This window comes from Macrotis lagotis, chromosome 1 (assembly GCF_037893015.1).
Source record: "Macrotis lagotis isolate mMagLag1 chromosome 1, bilby.v1.9.chrom.fasta, whole genome shotgun sequence".
Taxonomy (NCBI): domain Eukaryota; kingdom Metazoa; phylum Chordata; class Mammalia; order Peramelemorphia; family Peramelidae; genus Macrotis; species Macrotis lagotis.
Genome location: NC_133658.1, coordinates 884,067,832 through 884,090,725, shown reverse-complemented (window position 1 = coordinate 884,090,725; position 22,894 = coordinate 884,067,832). Strand labels below are relative to the sequence as shown.

Genomic DNA, 22,894 nt, shown 5'->3' with positions numbered 1-22,894 from the left:
ATTCGTTTATGTTAGTAAAATGTGCCCTAGAAGGAGCGCCCATTTGTGATCTGGCCAGCTCTCACCCGGCCGGTGTCCGGAGCCTGCGGACCCAGCGGACCCAGCGGACCGGGTCTCGTCTTCTCGGCTGCCTGGCTGTTCCATGCTGCCGACACCCCGGGCTCATCGCGAACGGCCCCGGTGCCCAGAAACTAGTTCAGGCCGTGCGGCGGGGCCCCAGCCCGGCCTCGCCTCCCAGCCCACGGCCCGCCCTGCACGGCCGCCAAACACATAAGTGGTGCCGGACCGAGAGCGCGTGGCTCAGGGGCCATCCCGGGGCTCGGGGATCCCGAAGAGCTGTGTGGGACCCGGGCACCGCCCGCCCAGGCCTGGTCCCGGGCACGGGCGGGGAATGAAGCGGCGGCAGCAGGGGCGCGAGGCCCAGCCGCGGAGCCGCATGTCGGCGGGCTCTGCGGGCTGCTGGGCCCGGCTCCGCCCGGGCCGGCCTTCGGGCTTGTCGGAATCGCGCCGGGGGCCCCGGAGCCCCGGCCCGAGGCGGGCCGCCAGGCCTGGGGGTTGGGGGGTTGGGGCCGCCCCGGAGCCCCAGAGGCCGGCCGCGGGCTCCCCCGGGCAGGGCCGGGCCCCGCGCGGCGGGGGCGGGGCGCGCTGCGGCGTGCAGGGAGGCCCCACCCAGGGCCGGCCGCGGGCGGGGGCGGGGAGGGCGGCGTGCGCGCGGAGTCTGCGCTCCGGGGCCGGGCCGCCGAGGGCGGGGGGGAGGAGGAGGAGGAGGAGGGCGGGGCCCGCGCGGCCATTGGCGGCCCGGCCCCGCGCGGCCCGCCCCCCCGGCCCGCCGCCGCCGCTGATTGGCCGCGCGGCGGGAGCGCGCCCGCGTCGGGGCGGCCCGACCCCGCCGCCGAAGCGAGGCGGAGAAGGTCACGGCGGGAGGCGCGGCGGCGCCGGACGTCCGCGCCGGGGGAGAGCGAGGGAGCCCGAGGCGGCCCGCGCCGGCCCGCGCCGCCTAGTCCGCCCGGCCCGAGCCGAGCCGGCCGGGCCGCGGCCCGCCATGGAGGCCGTGAGCGCGCTGCTGGCCGGCTGCCCCGCGGGCGGCCTGGCCGGCGGCCTCGGGGTCACCGTGTGCGCCGCCGCCGGCGTGCTGCTCTACCGGATCGCGCGCAGGTGAGCGCCCCGGGCCCGGCCCGCCCGCGGGGCCCGTCACGCCCGCCCCCGGGAGACAAAACCGCGCGTGCCTCCCCGAGGGGGCGGGGCGGGCGCGGGCGCGCGGGACCCCCTGCGGGTTCGCTGCTCCGCGGCTCCTCTGCAGGTGGGGAGACTGAGGCAGGGCGGGGGCGGGGCCTCGCCAGCCCCGCGCCCCTCCCCCTCCCGCAGCGCTGCGCCCGCGGGGGGAGCAGGCCCGGCTGGGGCCCGGGGCCCCGAGTTCAAGTGCAGCCTCGGCCCCGCGGCGGCCACCCGCGTGCAGCCGGGCTGGGTGGTTTTTGGGCGCCGAGCCAGGCCCCGACTGCGCTTCAGTCTGGTTCGGGGGCACCCCGGGTGCCCCCTCGTGCCACGGCCCTCCAGGCCCCGGCTCCAGACCAGGCTCCGGCTGGGGGGGGTCGGACTGGCGGGGCGCCTCGCCGTGCCACCCTCAGCATCCCCTACATCCCAGCACCCGCTTGACCCGGGCCCCAGGTGTGTGGGCGCAGCTCGATGAGATAATTGCATGGAACGGGCACTTGGGGCTTTGACCCGCGCCCCGCTGTCAATCACTGTTGATAGCTCATCATTCACGCGCAGGCGCGATTCGGCCCGGGGGAGTCCGACAGGTCTTCTCCCCGGCAGCAGAACTCTGTGGGACCTCGGCTGAGACCCCGACCCCCTTGTTCACCCCCTGGGGACGCCGGCCTCCTGCGGAGAGGGGGGAGCCCAGAGATGGTGGAAGGAAGGGACCATTGTGACTCCATGGGAGGGCATCGCCTCACTTCTTTGTGTTTCAGCAGAGCCCAGAGGGAGACCTTAAATCTGGTGCCCGGGGCCAGGGAGGTGCCCGGGGTCAAGGGAAGGTGGGGAAAGTCCTCTATTCAAATTCGGCCTCGAGTAGCCTAGCTATAGGATCCTGGCCAAGTCACTTAATCTCACTGAACTTCAGTTTTCTCATCTGGAGAATAAGGGGTTTGGACTAGATGGTTTTGAAGGTCCAGCTCTCAGCGTGTGAGTGACCCGCTGCACCACCTAGCTGCCCCCACAGAACTGTTTTTGCAATAATCAGGGACGAATTATGGGCAGTGGTCTTTTGAAGCAGTTATTGGGGATGTTATTTTTCTTTCATTCCACTCTTACCTGCAGGTGCTCTGCCCCAAAGGTTGGACCCTGACCTGATAACTTGGGGTTTACAGGCAAGCCCCAAACCTCTCTGGCTCCCTTGGGTTGGCCAACAAGAGGTCCCAGGCCAAGCCCCACTTGGTTATCGTGGCTCTGATTGACCCAGAGTGAAAATATACAGTCAATATTTCTGTTTTGGCCAGAAATCCTGAAGACCTTCCTCTCCCAGATAATTTTTTGTTGTGTTTTGGACCATTCCAGGGGCTGTTCTTTGCGCCTTAATCACTGAATGGGCATTGCCTCAGTCAGACTGAGACCTGTTAAAGATCTTAGCTTAAAAAGACCTCTGTAACTGGGCCATCTCCAGTGGTTCTGATTCAGATCTGACCACAGAAATGGCCCTGGAGGAGAAAGGGAGGCTGGTGACTTCGTACTGCGCCCCCACTCAAATCCAGTTCAGATACTTATGAGCATCGCCTCCCTGATGTCATGGGACAAATAAAAATCTAAGCAAGAATGACCTCCCTTTAAAGCTCAGCTCATGTACCTCCCACCCTCCCAATGCTAATGCTTCCCCCCCAAACGTGGCTGAGGGTGCAGAGTGCAGAGCCTGGGGGTAGGAAGACTCCTTCCTGAATTCCAATCCCACCTCACTTCACCTTGTTTGCCTTAGTTTCCTCATCTGTCAAGTGTTCTAGAGAAGGAAATGGAAAGCAAATCCAATATCTTTGCGGAGAAAAACCCAAAGGGGGCTGAAGAGTCAACACAACTGAAAAATGACAATGTGTATGTGTGTGTATGTATTGAGGGGGGGGGGTTCTCTTTTGAGGACAGGAACTGGTTTTCGTTACTGTTTTTTCTTTGTATCTCTGGCCCTTAATATTAGTTTAATTCATTGATAATAGAAATGAGATAGCAAAAGCATGGTGGTGTGGGATATATTATTTTGTTAGAGGTTGGTTAGAGGTTGTTGGTTTTGCCTCTGGAGGTCAGCTACAAGATGAAATAAAGGTTGGAAAGTGGACTGACGCCAAGTTGTAGATGATCTTAAATGCCAAGAAGAGCCTGGACTTTCCCGGGAGACAGTTGTGAGCCACAAAAGAGGTTTGAGCAGAGGGGTGCTGGGGTTCTGGTCACACCAGGATTCTTGGAAGCTCAACTCTGTGCGGGCTGCCCCAGGTCTCTCAGAGATGAGAGGGTCTGAGCTTGTCTGGGTAAAGATGGGGATCCACCTTGGAGTTTGGGTAGCATGGGGTCAGCTGTTCACAGTTCCCCAATCAGAGGGGATCTTGGTCCAGCCCAGATCTATCCAATCAGTGGTCATCCCACCTGTGCTCAGAAGTGAGCGAAAACCCACTCCCTCCCTAGGCAGTACTTGCTATTTTGGGATGCTATTTATGAATTGTTGGGAAGTTTTTACACACTGGGAAACCAAACTATTTCTTGGTCGTTTTTCCCACTCGGCTTTTCTTGTTCTTTTCTGAGGCCCCGTAGAACTTTGTTCCCAGTCTTCCCAAAGTTGTTTTCTTACTCTTGGTCTGCTCCCACTTTTCATTTCCTTCCTAAGTTCTGATGGCCAGAGATGGGGGTGGGCCAGGTAGAAGGTAGCAGTCCTAGTTGGACTTTTGACTGACCCTCAGCCTGACCTCCTGGCTGGTGGTCAGCATTCTCGAAGGCCGTAGCACACCCTGATGGCATAGCAGAAGCTTGAAGGCCACTTCACCTCTTTTCCTTGCCTCTGACTCCACTCCCCCCCCCATCTTATCTTTTCTGAGTCAAGTGTAAGACTTAATGTTGCTCCTTATTTAGTTGCATGTTATTTGACAATATTCTAGTCTGTTCAGCTCTTTTTGGATCTTGATTTCAGTCCTAGGCTTTGCCTGAGTTCTGTAGCATTGGCAGATTTGATGAACAAGACGAGACCTTCATCCAGATCATTGATAGATTGCCCAACATGGGAGCAGAGACCTCAGATTCCAGTGAGCAATCACCCATGGATGAGGGTTTTAGGGTCAGATTTAGGGACTTGAAGTTGAGGCTCAGAACTCATCTCCCAAATGATAAACATGCAGCTGGAAGTTGGAGTGAGTTGGAGAAGGGAGGGGAGCTGTTCCTAACCTTTTTCATTAGCATTCTGGAGGGCATTTCCCCTTCTCTCTTGGGATCCCTTCTTCCTGAGCTCCTTAGCCAGTTGGTCAGATCCAAGATGGCATTTCTGCTCCTCGCTGTGTAGCAACCTTCAGTCTGACGAGTGATGACTGACGCTGAGCGGTCTGTGGAGCCCCTTGGGGAAAGGTTGGCAGCCAAGAGTGGGATTGCAAACCCATAGACCTGAGAATTGGAAAGGACCTTAGAAGGCATTTGGTCCAAGCCTTCTATCTTACAGAGGAGGAAAACAAGGCATGGAGGTCTGACCAAGGTCATGCTGGCAGAGCCAGGGTCTCTGACTCCAAATCCAAGGACATGACAGGTGCTTCATTGGTTAACCCCTTTCCTCTTCTTATTTGTGACTTTATTTTTCATGGTCCTAGAAGACTAGATACAAAGGTTAGAAAACTCATGGGAACCAATAAGAAAATAATTTTAATTGATCTTGCATAGATTTTCATTTCCTCCAAAGTCACTTAGATGGGACAGTAGTTAGGTTTTTGCAAGGCAAATGGAGTTAAGTGGCTTGCCCAAGGCCACACAGCTAAGTAATTATTAAGTGTCTGAGGCCGGATTTGAACTCAGGGACTCCTGACTCCAGGGCCAGTGCTCTACCCACTGCGCCACCTAGCCGCCCTGTTGGGACAGTAGTTAGAAAGCATTGTACTTAAGAGTCAAGAAGGTCCCAGGTCTTAATTACTTTAAATACTGCCTTAGATACCAGTGGAGTGACTCTGGGTGAGTCACTTGTCATCAGCCTCTGTTTCCTCATCTGGGCAATGGGGATAATAGGGCCTATACCACAGGACTGTTATGAGGATCAGATAACGACAGGCATGGAGTGATCTGTAAATGCTGTGATACTGCTGCTGGCAGTGGTCTAAGGGACCCTCATCTTCCCTCAGAGCCCCCACTAGACTCAGGGTCCTCCCTCAGAGCTAATGGAGGAAGTGAAGGCAGAATTGCTTAGATGATGGGAGGGGGGTGCTAGGAGAGATTTGGGGACTGGAGCTGGAGAAAGTAACATTGCTTTATCATCCCAGGCTCCCCCCTTCATGACTAAGAATTTCTGAGGGCCTACTGACAACTTGACAAAGAGGGTGGCTCAGGAGCAGGCAGAGGGCCAGGTTTCTGGGCCCTAGGACATGACATCCCCCCTGGCCTCTCAAGCTCTCTCAGGACAGGTTCATTCTCAGAGAAGTTTGAGCAAGATAAGGGGGGTTTGTAGGGAAGAAGGGAGAGCATTGTTTTTTGTCTCATCCTGAAAAGAACCCAGTGCAGGGGCTGTGGGACTGGTAGTCTGGCCTCGGGGCCCTGGCAGGAAGAAAGTTGGCTGTTGAGGGGTTGAGTGAACAGAACAAGAAGCCAGGTCAGGCTGCTAGCCCAGGCAGAAGGGAGAGGGAGACATGGAAAACTTAATTTTTTAATTTGAAAGTGAGAGGGCTGATTGAATGACTGCCTCTGGTCTAGACCTTGGAGGTGCTGGGGCCCCTTTGACATTCTAAGGAAACCTGCTTACTCCTCAGAGTGGTGGATTAAAGACAAAATAAAATATAAGGTGTCACAAAGGGAACCAAAACCAAGTTTGTGGGTTCCAGATCCTGTCTGATCCCTAAATAGAGAAGTCTCCCATCTCAGGCCCCACCAAAGGGTTAGAGCTGGCAGAGGCTGTCACTTCCCAGATGGGCTGTCTCCATTCAGAGTCATTGGGGGTTCCTGGGCGTGGAGGGCCGCTAACAGAGAGGTCTGTGCATTCTTGCCTGGAGGGGCCCTCTCCTCCCCTTGGCACTGGAAAGGACCGACGTTAAAGCTGGCCTCTGTCTGACTCTTGGGGATTCCTAGAACAGTACCCTACCTCCCAGCCCCTTCCTTTGCATCTGTTCCCAGTTGTTCACATCCAGGCTCTGCATCATTTTGTGAAATTTGGAATAATTTCTTTAGCAATCAATCAAGAGGGGAGGAGAGAAGCCCAAGACTTGGGGAGTCCACAGTACCAGGGAAGCTGTGCCTACAGATTGAATGGGGCCCATGATGTACAAAGAAATCTGGCTGGGTTTCTCAGAGTGCTCTAGCTCCAGTTTTGTCTGCTCTGCAGTCATCCTTAGCTCCTGGAGGATGCTTCTTGGCTCTTCTCCTGACCTCTCCTATTTGGTTCTTTTCTGATGGCAGGGGTATGTGGGGCGGGGGAGGCAAATGGAGGTGCTTTTGGAATAGGGAAGAGCCAGGTGTGGAATGTGCTTGCCCAAGTAGTGTTTACAAAAATGTGTTCTTGGAGTGCAGAGGATGAAGGAGACACACCTATAGCATCCAGAGGCTTGAACCAGGCCCTTGGAGCTTTGGGAGAGACAGCAGACCCTGTCTTTGGGAGAGACAGCAGATTCTGTCTTTAGGGAATTTATAATCTAATTAGAGATGGTAGAGAGGCAGAGTAATTAGTGATGCCAAGTGAAGGAAGTGTGTCCACATGGCTGGTCATACTGCCCAATGGTCACCTGCTAGGGATGCCCACAGGACACAGCATCTTGGAATTGAGAAGTTCAGATTTGGCCTCAGACTGACTGTGGTCCTGGACAAGTCACTTCACCTCTGACTCAGTTTCCTCATCTGTAAAATGGAGATAACAGGACCTCTTTAAGCACCTCTATTACCTACTAGGCCTTGTGATGGGTGTTGGTGATAAATAGCAAAGTTCCTGTTCCCTCGAGGAGTTTACCTTCTCTCTGGGATTAGGGCAGCTCTGTTTGGATAGGAGGATGCCAGCTTCCTCCAACATGGCCCAAATCCAGCACTGTCTCCTATGGAAGCACAGCCCAATTCTCTCTCCCCAGCTGTTTTGTTCCCAAATTTTAATGCCCAATAAAACAAGCATCTACATGGGCGGGTGGGGGGAGGGGTAAAAAAGAATAGGACATGAAATGCTCATTTTCTTGGGTATAGCTTGTTTTCTGTTGAAGTATGTAATCAGTTCAGCCTCTGATGTTCAAAGAAGCTATTGGGGGGGGGGGGGGCAATGGGTTTTAAGTGACTTGCCCAAGGATATGCAGATTGTATCAAGTGTCCAAGACTGAATTTGCATTCAGATCCTCCTGACTCCAGGGCCAGTGCCTTATCCACTGTTGGTTATTTTCTATGTATTGGTTGTTTCTCCCCATAAGTGAGGAACTCCCTGAGAGCAGAGACTATTTCATTTTGGTTTTATATATAGTATAAAGGCTGCCTCCCTAATACTTATTGAAGGGAATTAGATAGTAAAGTGAAGATTTGGAGGTAAAGGGACTTAGAGGCAGAAAGACTTGGGTTCAAAAATTCTGCCTCTGACTCAGTGTCTAGATCTCAGGAAGCTCTCTAAGATTATAGACCAGAGAAGATGCCCATCTGCATTAGGAGGGGTTTCCTTCCGAGAATTTTCCTACACCAGTAGAAAGTCTGTGCTTCTCCCCATCCCTCCAAAAAATGTAGAAAGGAAAGTATGCTGATGATTTGAAGTGTGAGTTGTCTTTGGCAAAGTCAGCTGATACCCTATTTCTGCCTAGTTCTGGACCACAAAGTTCTGACCCTTTGTGATGTCCACTTAGTCTTGTCCAACTCATTTTTTTCAGAGAAGGAAACGGAGGTAAAAAGGGTGAAGTGACTTGTCCAGGGTCACCCAGCTAGCAAGTGTCTGTGACTTGTCTTGGATGCTTGGTCTGTGCACTCACCTCTGCCTCTTTTCCTCCGAGCTTTAGCCTTGGCTGCCTCGATCCTTGGGCCAGGTTGTCTTTCTGTTCCCCTAGGGGCAAGCAGATTGACCCTGAGATCATTTATGAAACACCCACAATGTGCCAGTGCCTAACTGAGATCAGTGTTAGCCCAGAGGGCTGGAGGGAGGGAACAGCCACTGAACCCATTGGGGGGTCCCAGGATTCCTTGTGCCAAATAATTTTAACAGTTTTAGACTTCCAGACTGGGAATTCATCTGTCCAGTTGCCCTTCCTTCTGGCCCCAGTGGAGCCCACCAGCCCTGAGCTGGAGCAGCTGGTGCCCCTAGCACAGATCCTCCAGTGTCTGTGTTTGGGATTATCGGGTGGTTCTCCACCTGTCACACGTGTGTGTGGAGAGGCAGCTGACCAATGGGGAGTGGGGCAGAGGGAGGCCTCTTGTCGCCTTAGGACAGCTGTCCAGCAGCTTTGGCCTGGGCTTTTGTATTGATTTCACTTGTTTTTGCATCAAGCAGTACTTTTTCCTTTAGCCCACAGCCTTCGGAAAACTCCCCAGGGCTGTGCTTCTGGAGCTTGGGAACAAGGAGGGACAGCAGAGAGGGGAGGTGGCTGGGCCTCATCTCTGGGTGGGTCTTGTGCAGGACTCAGTGACCATGACTGAGGCCCCCAACTCAGGCTTCTGGCTGATGATCAGAAGAGGGTACGTCTTGTCGTTTGCATGGCTCGTCCAGTCTCCCCGGATAATTTGCAGGGCTTCTACCCGCTCCAGCCATGGTAGCCATTGGGAGAGAGGTGCAAGAGAGGGAAGGCAGCTTCCTCCTCTGTTCCTGGGCCACGGCCCCAAGAGCTGAAGCAGCTTATGTATGGGGTCACCTTCGGAGTGCGGGGTCCTGTAGACTAGGCCTGGTGGCCCCATTTGGCCCCATTCTCTAGGGTTTAGAGAGGTGGCTCCCTGGCTGTTGCTCACTTCCCCACTGACTTCTCTCTTTTTTTATGTTTAGGAAAAAGCCGACCCACACAACTGTCAACTGCTGGTTCTGTAATCAGGACACTGTGGTGCCCTACGGGAACCGGAATTGCTGGGACTGCCCCAACTGTGAACAGTACAATGGCTTTCAGGAGGTGGGGGCCGTGGATGAGCAAAGCGGGGGGATTTCGGATGCGCTTCCCGAGGAGGGACTGTTTGTTTTTAACCTGGCTCTTAATGAATGTTTGAGGAGTGATTGCCATCCTTTCTGCCCTGTCTCCCAGTTATTAGAGTCAAACCCCCACCCCACCCCGTGGTTGTTTTCATTCTCCCCTCTGCTTCCTGCTTTCCCTTGGCCTACTCTGCCCTTACCTCATCTGTGGCTCTTGTAACAGATATCTGCCTTGGAATCTGCAGAAATCAAACTTAGACCTCCCTGCCCTGCCTGATTCCCCTCTCTCCTCCCAGCCAAGGGGTATCCTCTCACTTCCATTCTTTCCTCCTTGGTTGGCTGCCTCCATGGGATCTCTCACTGGGCCAGACTCCCAGCCTTCAGCACTTCACTCTCCGTTCCATCCGTCCCAGGGATGCCAGAATCATCTTCATGATGCAGAGCTCTGACCATGTCACTCCCACTCTCAAAGATCTTCCATGGCTCCCCACTTCCTTCCAGATAAAAGACAGACCCGTTTAGGTTCATCTGACTTGAAAAACACGCAGCCTGGGGCAGCTAGGTGGCACAGTGGATAGAGCACCAGCCCTGGAGTCTAGAGTACCTGGGTTCAAATCTGGTCTCAGACACTTAATAATTCCCTAGCTGTGTGGCCTTGGGCAAGCCACTTAACCCCATTGCCTTGTAAAAAAAACCTAAAAAAAAAACCACAGCCTAATCTTACCTCCCTCCCCCACCCCACCCCCACCATTGTCTGAGGAAGAGTCCTCATTTCAGGTGCCACCTCACCCAGGGTACTCTAGTTTCTCATCCACCCAAACACCCTGGAAAATGATCTTTCTCTGTATTGTCATCCCTCTGACTTCTCTCCATCTCTGAGGCTCTCTTTGCCTTTGTCTCCACCCCTCTTTTTGCTTCTCCTCCTTATTTACTGTGACTCCCTGACTGGTTTTGCCCTTTGTCCTCCTCATATTAAGTCTGGCATCATTTGTCTGTTTCTTCTCAGAATCTAAACCCCCTTCTTGTGCCTTTGCACATGGGTGGCTCATGTAGATGAGATCTCTCTCTGCCGAGATGGTTTTGGGCCCCAGATCCTGTTCTCTCTTCCATCCCTCTGCTCTTGAGGCAGATGTTTTAGCCACACTGGCCTCTGGTTGTTCCCCAGACCCAAAACTGTTCCATTTCCTGTCTCCAAACTTGAGTCCTAGCTATTTACCCATGAGTCCAGCCTGTCCCCTTACACCCCTTTCAAAGAACGGCTTGCCTGGCTCTCATGTCGCCTCCTGTAGGCACCCCTGGTGACTCCTCCTTTCTTGGGAGGGAAAGTGGGAACCCTGGCTTTGGACTCAGGAGTTCATGGATGCTGTCTTTGTCCCTCTCCACTTGACCTCTCCCTCAGTCGTCCTTTTATCCCTTACCCCTAACGTTCCCCCTTGTGGTTTCTCCAGTTTCATGCTTGTCCCCTTACTGCTGCTGTCTTGTGTCTCTCTAGAGATGATAAGCTCATTGAGAAGACAGTACAGGAGGGACTGGCACAAGCCCCTCCCAAAGTCACTAGTAAGGAGATGTTTTGCCACCCTTCCTCTCCCACCTTTGACTGTGTCTTTTCACCCACAGAATGGTGACTACAACAAGCCTATCCCTGCCCAGTATCTGGAACACCTGAACCATGTGGTCACCAATGCCACCCCCTTCTGCGACAACCCCCAGCCCCAACAGTGGGTGAGCAGTCAGGTTTTGCTGTGTAAGAAATGTAACAACCATCAGACCACCAAGATCAAGCAGCTGGCATCCTTCGCCCCAAGAGAGGAGGTGAGACGGGGTGCTCATGATGTGGGGAATTAATGTGGTTTTCTCTAGCCTCTAACTCTTGTCAATGAAAAAAGATTTTCATAGGTTGAGGGGAGCTGATTGGCAGGCCCTTCATCTCTGGTCTTTTCTGTCTTGCTTCTCGCTATGTCCCTGTGTGTATCCTGTGTTAGATTGCAGTGGGCTCCAGAACCTGGGCTTGGAGACAGGAAGGGTTCCACTTTGGACACTCCAGGGTCATCTGGGCAAGTCACTTAACCCTGCTGGCCCCAAGTTTCCTCCTCTGTAAAATGGGGATGCCAGCAACCCCTCCTCCCCAGGCTTGTGGACAAGTCCCGAGCACAGGTCCTGGCCCTGGCCACCCTGCCCTCTGCCAAGAGTGGAGGAAGTGCTGGCCCCAGCAGGACCTGCCTGTCCATCATACCTCCGAAATGAGGAGGAGGAGGAGGTCTGTTGTCTTGGGGCCATTCTGGAACAGAGTTCTGCAGATCCCCCGCCTCGCTTGCCCCCTCCCTTCCTCCTCTAGGTAACTGGTTTGTGCTGCCATCAGGCTGCTACTGCCCAGGAGCATGGGTGCCATAGCAACCAGGCAGGCCCAGAATGGCTTTTGTTTTGGACTGAAGGGAGCGGGAGCTTCACGCCCCAAGACTTTGTGAGCCCCTGTGACTGGAGGCCAGGATTGTGCTCCCCGCTCCATGAAGGCCTGGTCCGTCCTGGGTTGTTGTTCCAGTCCCCTGCCCAGGCCAGCAGGGACACAGCCACTCTTTTCTGGAAAGGGGAGGAGGGGGCAGACAGAAGAGTCACTGGGGCTTGGCCTCCAACTTGGACTGGTCTGGGAAAGGAGTGGGGTGGGGCAGACTCCAGAACAATGCTCCTCCTATGATGGATGTCTCTGGGAGGGGCCCCAGCTCCCCAGATAACCCCTCTCCACCTTTTGTGGCTTAGGCAGGGGAGCCCGGGGATGGGGGAGGGGGGGTTGGTAGGGACAAAGTAATGACGACAGCAGCGGTGGTAGCCGGGCCTCATGGAGCCCAGGCTGGCTGTGCCTCGGCGGACATCCTGGTGACTATTATCCCCTTGTTAGCGACGAGGAAACTAAAGTTCAGAAGTTGAACTGCTCACGATCACATGGTTAACAGGTGTCAGAAGAGAGATTTGAACCCAGGGCTTCCCAGCTCCGAGGCCAACTTTTCAGCTCAGTTTGGCCTCTTCCAGGAAGCCTCAGCCAGGCCCCTTTATCCCAGGGTCATCCAGACTTGGCTGTTTGCAGCCTGTCCGTATGTTATTTGTGTAGTTTTTTACGGCCTGGAGCTCCTTCAGAGCAGGGTCTGGTGCACAGGAAGCTTCTCATGTGTTTACTGTCGACTCCCTGCCGCAGCATCAAGGCTCAGAGGGACCCCCACTCCCCCATCTTATCCTACTCCAGTCCAACCTGTGGCAACATGCCCAGCAGACGGTCAGAATGCAAACATATTGTATGTACTAGGTGCTTCATGTCATTGCTGTGGCTCCTGCTCTCAGGGAGATGCTGTCGTCCCCCCAAAAGGCGTCCTCACCATCCCGTGCCCAAAAAGTGTTTGTCTGGTCACCTCTTGATGGTTCCCAAAGAGGGGAGCCCCCACTGCCCTCTGAGAGAGTGCTCATGGTCTGGTCGTTTTTGTCTTGACCTGACCTCCCATCCCCCTGTCCTGAGCCCAGACCCAAGCAGCATGAGCAAAAGCTGAGCAGAAGAGTCCAAAGACCTGGGTTGGAATCCCAGCCAGCCACTTCCTGGCTGTGACCCTGGGCCAGATAGCTAATTCTGTGTGCCTCAGTTTATGTTGGACTTGATATCTTCTGATAAATCCAGGACCCTAAGTTGAATCCCTCTCCTGCACAGTGGCTTTTCAGATACCTTGGTTCTGGTGCCCTTGTCCTCCTTGCATCTTTTCTTCTTGAGGCCGAACTTTGATTTCTTTAGCCAGTGCTTACTCCAGCTGCCCATTGGTCATGCCCAGCAGCCATCTCTTTAGCTCTTCCCTTCTTGCAGGTAACTGCATTCCTAGCTGGCATCCTAGAACTTTAGACTAGAATGAGGTTCTAATAAGAGTTGGACCTCTGGCTGACCCAGGGGAGGCATCGAGGGAGGCCTGAGTTCCAGGCTGGTGGACATTCCTGCCCCAGAGATCTCTGTGGCAGGAGAGATTGTTGCACCTGGGAAGTGGGAGGAAAAACTGAGGCCCACAGCTCTCCCCATCTGTCTGCCTGCCCCCACCCCTCCCAGAGATGCAGCCTGGCTAGAGAGGCGGTCATCCTGAGCCAAAGCTTTGAGAGCTGGAGGTGACGTGCCTGAGGAAAGAGAAAGGAGCTGAAGGAGAGGGAGAGAGAAGGAGATGAAAGGGAGAGAAAGGAGCAGAAAAGAGAGCAAGGAGGGAAAATGAAAAGAAAGAGAGAAAGAGGGGGGGCAGGGGACAGAAGGAAAGAGGAGACAGGAAGAAAGAACAGAAAAGGGGGGAGGGGAGAGGGCTGCTCCTGCTCATGCTGCCTGCTCTGTCAAGACTGATGAGATCCCTGTTTCCAAGGAAACTGAGAGGGCCCTCTGGGGCCACAGAGGGAGAGGTCACTGAGTCGAGGATGGGAAGTCACCCACGTTGGGGGAGGTGATTGGATGATACCTTGAGGCCCTTTCTTGAGCATAAGAGAGCATGAGCAAAAATGGCTGAGGGAGGATGGACAACCCAGGGACCAGACTCCTTTCTCCATCTTGTCATCAAACTCATCCTGGCTTCTGAAACCTGGCTTGTAATGGTACCATCATTTAGGCATTACCTTGCTAAGCCACCTGGGGGCCTGCAGGCCAGGGAGAAGGAAATAAAGCCTCTTCGGAGATGTTTCAAGCACAGACTTGTCTGCTGAACTTCTCCAGAGATGTCATGTCAACTAGGAGATGCTGTAAATGGAGTGCCGGAGTCAAGAAGACCTGAGTTTGAATCCCAGCACAGTCCATTAGCTGTGTATTCTTCCTCACAGGGTTGTTATGAGAAATCAAACAACATTGGTTACCCTTCAGCTAACCTCCACTGCACTCTTATCTGTGATTTTATTAGTATCATCATCATTATTATTATTAATCTCAAGACTGTGCCACATGAGGGTGAGTGGAAGTCACTAGGGCCAGAAAAGAGAAGGAATTGGGGGCATGAAGGGTGTGTTTTCAGGCATAGGAAGGGCCAACTCATGAAAGGACTCACCTTTGTTGTCAGAACAATGGGGGGAAGTTACAGCCAGCCAGCCTTGAATGTGATGACAGGAACAACTCATCTGTCTGTGCTAGCCCATGGTAAAGCGGGCTGCCACCAGGAGTGCTGGCTTTTCCTCCTAGCAGACCTTCCTGGGCCAGAGACATCAGAGAAAGACACAGCTTAGCATTTTAAGGAAAGCACCATTCATTCTGATGCTCCTTCCCTAGGGTCACATTTTGTCAAAACCTTTGTATGTATTAAAAGAATCATGATTTTTTTGTTGGTTTTCTTGTGAAGATGTTCACTTATACTTATTAATATTGAGCCAGCTCATTTTCCTGGCATAAATCCAACTTGGTCCATAGTGTATAATTTTGGGGATTTGTTAATCTAATCTTGCTAATCTTTCATTTAGCATTTTTGCATCAGTATTTGCTAAGGAAATTGATCTTTTAAGGTTTTTTTTTTATTTTGATTCATTAGGTTATGTTTCAAGATTATATTTGTGTCAAAGAAGGAATTTGGTAGGATTCCTTCTTTTCCTAAAGTTTATGTGGTATTGGGATTAATTTTCTTTATATGTTTGACAGAATTTATTTACAAATGCATCTGGTCCTGGATTTTTTTCTTTGGGAGCTCATTTATGATTTGATCAGTTTGTTTTTCTAAGATTGGATTATTTAAGTATTCTATTTCCTGTTCTGTTAATGTGGGTAATTTTTTTTTAGGTTGTCAGTTTTATTGGCAAATAGCTGGGCAAAATGGTCCTAATGTTGACTTTTATTTCTTTATTGCTTGTGAAGTCACCATTTTCATTTTTGAAGCTGGCCATTTGGTTTCTTTTCTTGTTCCAAATCAAATTAGATAATAGCTTGTTCATTTTGTTTTCATTTAAAAAAAAAAACTCAGCTTCCAGTTAGTGGCTTTTTGCTTTCAATTCTACATGGACATCATAAAAAACGATTTGTGTTCAAATATGAGTTGAGTTAGGTGGATCACTGATTTTCCCTGGAAGGATCATCAAAAGGCCATCACATCCATCTAACCCCTTCATTTTACAGACTGAGAAAACCAAGGCGAGGCATCAAGTGAATTGTCCAAAATCTCATAAGCAGTCAGCATCAGAAATGGGATTTGAATTCAGGTCCTCTGATGTCAGCACCAAGGCTCTTTCTACTATACCATCATGGGTCATTGAGGTCTCTTCAAACCCTGAGATTTTGCAGTTTGACCCTCCAGGGAAACATCTAGGACAAAACACAGCCTGAGTGCAACTGAGCTCTCTACTTCCCCTCTTCCCAATCCTCGCTTCTCTTCCTTCTGTCTTCCCCTCCCCTTCCATATTCTTTCTTCCATCTTCTTCTCCCTCTCCCACTACAATGCCAATAGATGGTGTTGGGAGCGCATTCTCAATATTTCCCTCCCCAGTTCATAGTCTATGTTTTCAACAGGGTAAATATGATGAGGAAATTGAAGTCTACAGACACCATCTGGAGCAGATGTACAAGCTGTGCCGACCCTGCCAGGCAGCTGTGGAGTACTACATCAAACACCAGAACCGGCAGTTGCGTGCCATCCTACTCAGCCACCAGTTCAAGCGGCGGGAAACAGATAAGACCTATATGCAGGTAGAGGAGAAAGGCCTCTGGGTGCTTGGGGTGTTACAGTTTACTCCTAAGGTAGTCATTTGAAATTTGAGAGGGGTTTTCTCATAACGCTATTAATAATGTCTCACTGGGTACCCTGCAATGTGGTTGTTCAGTTATTTCACTCCTGTCTGACTCTTTGTGACCCCATTTGGGATTTTCTTGGCAAAAAATACTAGAATCTTTTATTTCCTTCTTCAGCTCATTTTATAGATGAGGAAACAGTCAAACAGGGTGAAATAATTTGCCCAGGGTCACACAGCTAGTAAATATCTGAGGCTGGATTTGAACTCCTCCTCCAGACCCAGCACTCCATCCACTGTACCACCAGTGCCTCCAATGTAGGATGTGATAGCATCAAACACAAAACAGTGCCCACTCAACCATAGCTAAGCATTCCTGTGGGGATGAACTGAGAAAAGGGAATAAGGGAAGGGAATAAGCCACTTATCTGCCTATAGAAAAACCACATATAGGGGCGGCTAGGTGGTATAGTGGATAAAGCACCGATCCTGGAGTCAGGAGTGCCTGGGTTCAAATCTGGTCTCAGACACTCAATAATTACCTAGCTGTGTGGCCTTAGGCAAGCCACCCTGTTTGCCTTGCAAAAAAAAAAAAAAAACTTAAAAAAAGAAAGAAAAATCACATATTGACATCTATGTTCTATTGTATTTTTATTTTATTAAACATTTTATCTTCCTGGAGTGTGGGCCTCTTTTATGACACCTCTGCTATAATGTACCCAATGCATTCTCATTTTGTGTAGGAAAATTGAAGTGTGAGAAGGTCATATACCTCTTACAAGTTCATGTAGCTGATTTAGTAAGGGATGGGAATCATCATTATCCTAGTATAGCCCTCTTAAATTTCAGGAGAGCAGATTTCAGTAGTTTTAAATAAAAGATGAGTAAAATCCCATTGGCATAATTCCAAAGGGCAGGGATTGGGGTTGAGAAGCTCTCCAGGGTGAGATTATGAAACATTTCTGAGGCAGAAAGCATAGTGGGGCAGAGTACTGATTTTGGAGTTGGGACCCTCAGGGCTCAAATCCCAGTAACTACCTTTGACTTTAAGCAAGTCCCTTCCCTTCTCTGGACTTCAGTTTCACCATCTGTAAAATGAGGGAATTGGACTAGAAGGACCTCTAAAACCTCTTCTAATTAACATTTTATGAATAGGAGCTAAGTCTCGTTTCTTTTATTTCATTTTTCCAATTACATGCAATGGTAGTTTTTCAGGATTCATCCGTTTGCAAATTTATGAGTTCCACATTTTTCTACCTTTTTTCCTTCCCTCCCCTCTCCCCAAGCAAAAGTAGATATAGTATGCATTCAGACTTTGTAGTTTTTTCCTCTGGATGCGAATGGTCAGACTTTAGAGAAGCATGGAAAGAAATGATGCTGAGTGAAGTGAGTTAGAATCTATTGCTTCTCTAAAGTCTGACCATTCATGCTTTCTTGCAGAACAATAGTACTCCATAACATTTATATACCATAACTTGTTCAGCCATTCTCCAGTAATGGGCATTCCCTTGATTTCCAGCTCTTTGCCACTACCCAAAAGAACTGCTATAAATATTTTTGAACATGTGAGACTTTTCCCATTTTTTGATTTTTTGGGGATATAATTAAGTCTTTTCTTTCTGAAACCCTTCTCTCCCTCCCCCTTTTCAAAACCCTTATTGGCCAGATAAGAGTGTGATCAGTTAGAATTATAAATCCTAACTTATTCAACCCTGCTTCCTGGAGAGTAATGCATCAGAGAGAAGGGAGTTCCTATGTGAATCAAACTCCTATAGCAGAGCTTGGGGCCTAGCTGCTATCTGGTCGTCCTCTGCCCTCCCTGCTCTCCTCCACATTTTGGATCTCTGGCAATGGACTCTCTGGAAGTTGTGCCCCAGACTGACCCCCAAACACTGTGCCCATGTTTTAGTCCTCAGTTCTTTTCTTTTCTCTTCCTTAGAGCTTCTGTTCTTCACCGGTGACTGCTCCAGCCCAAGTCATCCTCCTTCGCTTCCTCGCCTTCCTGATCTGCAGCTTCCTGCTGCTCACTGCCTTGTATGGCTCTGGCCACCCTCTCTCCCCAGCTGCCTCTTGGACCCCTGCTCTGCTGGCAGGGGGAAACGTCTCTTCCTCTGGGACTTCGACCTCGTCCAACACCACCACAGATCCAGGGGCCCTGGGCTGGCAGCAGCTGCTCCATCTGCTTCCGGAACGAGTGCTTGAGAAGCTCTGTGAGGCCTGGGACTTTGGCCAGAGCCACCAGATGGTGGTGGTGGCATTGGGCCTGCTCACCTGCCTTCTTGCCATGCTGCTGGCCGGCCGCATCAGGTGGGTGCTTGGGGCTGGAGAGCAAGGTGGGAGGGAGCATAGGGAACATAGAATAAGAGCTAGAAAAGACCTCAGAGACCCTCTTGTCCAACTCCAGGGCTTGGATCAAAACTTGGATTCATATCCTGCTTCTGACATGTCACGATATTACTTCATACAGTGTAGTGCATGGGTATTCTATTCAGTTAATCAACTGTACCTCTCTTAACTAAATCAGCCCTCACATTTCCCCCAGAGAGGGCTCTACAGTGACTGAGACCCCAAAGTTAAAACTTTCAGAATATGAGATGTGTGGAAAAGAGATCCTCTTGTTAACTGGTCATGTTGCCCCTGAGCCCCCACTAGTGTGCTCCCCGTTTACAGCAGATTAGTCCTCATGACTCCATTGGCTCTTTTTTGGAACACTTTTTTTTAGGTTTTTGTTGGGGGGGTTGCAAGGCAATGGGGTTAAGTGGCTTGCCCAAGGCCACACAGCTAGGTAATTATTAAGTGTCTGAGGTTGGACTCCAGGATCGGTGCTCTATCTACTGCGCTACCTAGCCACCCCTTGGACCCACTTAATACCATTAATTCCTAAACTTGAATTTACTTGATGATAAAGTAAGAGCAATAATCATAACATTTACTTAAGAGAAAGAATAATTAAAATACAGAAATGTACTCCTAGACCTGAATCACAGTCTTCCACCAATGCGCACAGTATCCATTTATCCATTGGGATAGTGGGCCCATACAGAAACCAAGGAAAGGAGGAGATGAGATGTGCCAGAAGCAGGCTGGAAGTGAATTTTGATATCCAGGATTTCCAGAGTCTGCCACGTTCATGACCGTTAGAGTTTCTCCTCAGGCTTGGAGTCTTGTAGTAGAACACCAGTCAGCTCTTCAAATAGAGCAGGGAATTCTACTTCTGTTAGCTCTCCAGAAAGGCAAGTTGCTTCTCGCTGGGAAGCCTAGCAAAGGCTCAGACCAGAGAGGGAAACTGAGAGCAATATGAATATGTGCTAATTAAATCCAAAGAATTGTGTGTGTGTGTGTGTGTATACAAATTTGTGTATGTGAGTGTGTGTCCATGTCTGTGTGAAGAGAACAGACCATATTGAGGTGAGGAGGGGAGCGGTCACATCTGTGCAGATTCCTTTCTGACCCATGCTGTCCAGGTTCTTGCTAGTCTCGTCTTTGTGTCAGGTTGGACCCCTACAGCCCCTTGCTAGGGGAGCCCTGAAGTCTGAGGACCACTTTAATCATCTGAAGCTTAAAACTTTTGAGGACTCCTATAGGTTGTGGGTCCCCACATAGTTAGCTATTACACAACTTCTCTGTGCCTACCTTTGAAGCTCTAGAAGCAGTCGCATGGAAATGAGCTGCTGTTCTCCAGTGCCCACAGCCGTCACGAATCATTGCCCAGCTCTGCCTTGAAACAGTCACCAAGCATTTATTAAGCACCTACTGTGTGGGAGCAGCAGATAAGAGCACTGGGCCTAGAGTCCTCTTCCAGCCTCAGATACTTCCTAGCTGGGTGACCCTGGATAAGTCACTTCATTCTCTTTGCCTCAGTTTCCTCATCAAATGAGCTAGAGAAGGAAATGGCAGTGGCAAACCACCATGGGATATCTGCCAAGAAAACCCCATGGGGTCATGAAAAGTCAGACACAATTGAACAATAGCAACTGTGCCAGGCCCACTGCTAAGATGTAGGAATATAAAAAAGGCAATAAATAGTCCCTCTCCTCAAGGAGCTGCCAGTCTAATGGGGAAGACTGGAAACAGCTGAACAGCATTGACCAGTCCTCAGTCCCTTTATACAGAAAGACCCTATGCCTTCTCTAACACAGAGGCTCATTGTCTCCCCTTTCAGTAACCAGAGTGCAGGGGCTTGCTGCCCCCCCCCCCCCACATATGCACACACACACACACACACGGGTGGGGTCATCAAGGGAGAGCCAGAATAGACCCTGGAGGCCGCCTAGTGTAGCCTTGACCAACCCAGGAAAGGGAAGCCTCGTGAGGTGAAGTGACTTGTTCCCAGGTAGAAAAGAGCTGACCCTACCTTGGACTTTGGCTCCTATGGGAGCACCCCACTGCCAGGCAAGAGCAGCAGCCTATCTGACATACAACAGTTGTTTAATAAATGCTTTATTGATCAGATGAACAAGAGGAATCTGAAGACAGAAGGACTTGGGATTTTATTAGTCCCTTTGTGATCCTGGGCAACTGACTCCTCCCCCCCCCCCCCCCCAGGCCCCGGAATTTCCTCAGGAGTAGCCTCTGAGGTCCCTTTGGGCTGTTAGCATAGGATCTGTAGATCAAGAGAAGGGATTTTTAATAGGTAGGACTAAGTTGCTGCAACCAGCAGAGGGAGCCTGAGCACTGTCGACTGAGGAGGAGTGGTAATTTGGGGGCCCTGGTGGATGACAAGGGGGCCTGTAGTGATTCATGGTGGCCCCTTGACCCCACCTTCCCTTCCTGATCCCTGTAGGCTCCGTAGGATCGACGCCTTTTCCTCATTTCTGTGGTTTCTGGTCCTGGGGCTGCACCTGGTGGAACGCTACTTAGAGATGGACCCCCCCAGTTGGCTGGACACAATCAAGTTCAGTGTGACGTCCCTGTGCTGCCTGGTGGGCCTCACTGCAGCAGTGGCTACCCGGAAGGCAACGGGCCAGCGGAGATACCGGCCCCGAAGGTCAGAGCTCCAGCAGTGACTGACTTAGGGGGGAAGGGGCATTGTTTTTATGTTTTTGTTTTTTAAACAACAAATCCCAAAGCTTGGCATCCTCCACCTGAGCAGTGCGTCTGTCTCTCTCCTTTCCTTCCCTCTGCACCCACACATCTCCTCCTGTTAGGGATGGTCAGGATTCTTCCTGTTCTCCCATTGCCAGACAAGTTCCTTTACTTGCCAGGCTGTGATGCCCACCAAAGAGCCACTTTCCCTCCCAGAGCGAGGGATTCTTATGGATGTTTCTTAGTGGGACACCCTCCCCTTCTTAACTTGAACTTGGCTTCCTGGTCCTGAAACCAGTGGGGCATTTGGTAGTGTTGGCTTTTTTCTCCCCAGTAACTCTCTTTCCCTCCTCTTGGGATTGACCTTCCTCATGTTTCTCTCTCTCTTCTTTGGGGGGGAGGTCTCCTTTGCCTCTCTGCCTGGCCTGACCTCCCTCTTCTGTGGCTTCCCTGAAGGAAAGGGGGGATTGAGGTCAGGGACCAAGGTTCAAGGACACCCTAACTGTTCCGGGTGTATATAAACGTCCTATTCATACCATCATCTACCGCTGACCCCTTCCTCCTCCTCCAGTGCCTCCACATGGTCAGTATTTCAGTGATGAAGAGAGACCCCAAGCCTGAATCCCTGCTCTGCCACTAACTGTGGGAGCCTGGCAAAGCCATTTCTCCATCTCTGTGTCTGGCATAGATTTCTAAAGATGTTTCTGGCTTTTGAGGTGCCATGTTCTAACTTTGTTCTAAATCCCTTCAGGTTCTAAAATCCTGTGACTCCGGGTGACATTGGGATGGTCAGTTAGATGAGGTGCCTGTTGGGTGCCAACATTGGGCTAAGTGCCAGAGGTGCAGAAAGAGCCAAAAGAAGCCCCTCATTCACTAATGGAGGGTTTGACCTTGGCACTGGGGACAGGGGATCCTCCCTTCAGAGATTTCACCTCTGAGTGAGAGGCTCAGGTCCAGCAGGGTCTCTGAGATTAATTCTGGAATGGGCCCCTTGGAGAGCTCCCCAGCCCTTCCACACTGCCTCTTGGGGTTGGCAGGGATGGAGCACTCCCCAGCCACTCTCCAGCTGCATGACAGATCCCTTAGTCTTCTGGGCCTTGTTTCCTTGTCTGTAGAATGAAGGAACTACTTCTTGAGTTCCCTCACAACTTTGGTGCATTAGGCCAGGACAGCTGGTCCCATCTGCCCATCCTCCCTCTGGGTGCCTACTGGGGAGCTGTTTAACTCCCCAACCCTCCAAGAGGAACAGAGGGAAAGCCAGCTGCCATCTTGGGCATCTTTCTTTGGTGTCAAAAAATTAAAGCCTAATGCAGGTGGGTAGAGTGGGGCCCCAGGAGGGAAGACCATCTGTCTGAGGTTGTCAGGTCCCAGGATTTCCAGGCCTGTGAATCTCAGACTGTAAGGTCCAGCCTGGCCTTGACCCTTCCTTCTGAGGAAGGTTTCTGGGAGATGATCATCTCTGGCCACTGGCAAAAGGGTTCACTCCCACAGCCAGATCCAACTCAGGCCCCTGCCTGGCACCACTCTGGAGGTCTCCTCTCCACCTGGGTGGTGGGCAGCATGGTGAAGGGCCCGGGGAAATGGAGTCCACATTGAAAGAGCCTGTGTTTTTGGGAAGAGTAAGCTTGGAGCAGGAGCTGAGGATACAGATGCGCACTCTCTCTGTCCTCCCTCCCCCCCCTCCCCTCCCTGGGCTCCTCAGCTGCATGGATGGTCAAGCCTAGGACCAATTCCTCCTTTCTTTGGGTTCCCAAGGCCTCCTACAGTGAGTGCTTGCTACCTGCATGAGGGTTCATTGGGTAGACAGAAAGGGGTCCTCTACTTACCGTTCTCCCAGCAGCTTTCTACCTAATTCCTGAGAAATTCTACAGTTTGTACAGTCCAAGGCCC

General features: G+C 51.4%; 1 protein-coding gene and 1 long non-coding RNA gene across 8 annotated transcripts in view; one reads left to right on the top strand and one right to left on the bottom strand.

Annotated features, from left to right (window-relative positions):
- Positions 1-1,042: 1,042 nt before the first annotated feature.
- TMEM201 (transmembrane protein 201) overlaps positions 1,043-22,894 on the top strand; it is a 41,614-nt gene continuing 19,762 nt past the window's right edge. Inside the window, exons 1-6 of one of the 3 annotated variants that reach the window (XM_074218511.1) lie at positions 1,043-1,155; positions 9,143-9,263; positions 10,898-11,092; positions 15,762-15,938; positions 17,919-18,286; positions 20,763-20,966. In XM_074218511.1, the coding sequence (XP_074074612.1) occupies positions 1,043-1,155; positions 9,143-9,263; positions 10,898-11,092; positions 15,762-15,938; positions 17,919-18,286; positions 20,763-20,966 (1,178 nt within the window). Of the gene's footprint in view, positions 1,156-9,142; positions 9,264-10,897; positions 11,093-12,035; positions 12,152-13,602; positions 13,877-15,761; positions 15,939-17,918; positions 18,287-20,762; positions 20,967-22,894 lie in introns of those variants that run through there. The other 2 variants (XM_074218514.1, XM_074218513.1) reach the window with 2 other exon arrangements.
- LOC141509181 (uncharacterized) lies at positions 3,218-13,678 on the bottom strand. 5 transcript variants are annotated; one of them, XR_012474594.1, is made up of 5 exons: positions 11,514-13,678; positions 9,596-9,774; positions 8,142-8,212; positions 6,936-7,047; positions 3,218-4,626 (listed from the first exon to the last, which is right to left on the bottom strand). It is a non-coding gene; the product is annotated as an uncharacterized LOC141509181 (long non-coding RNA). The 5 variants fall into 5 exon arrangements; XR_012474595.1 differs by lacking the exon at positions 6,936-7,047 and having other exon boundaries at positions 3,218-4,830; positions 11,514-13,672; XR_012474597.1 differs by lacking the exon at positions 6,936-7,047 and having other exon boundaries at positions 12,984-13,669.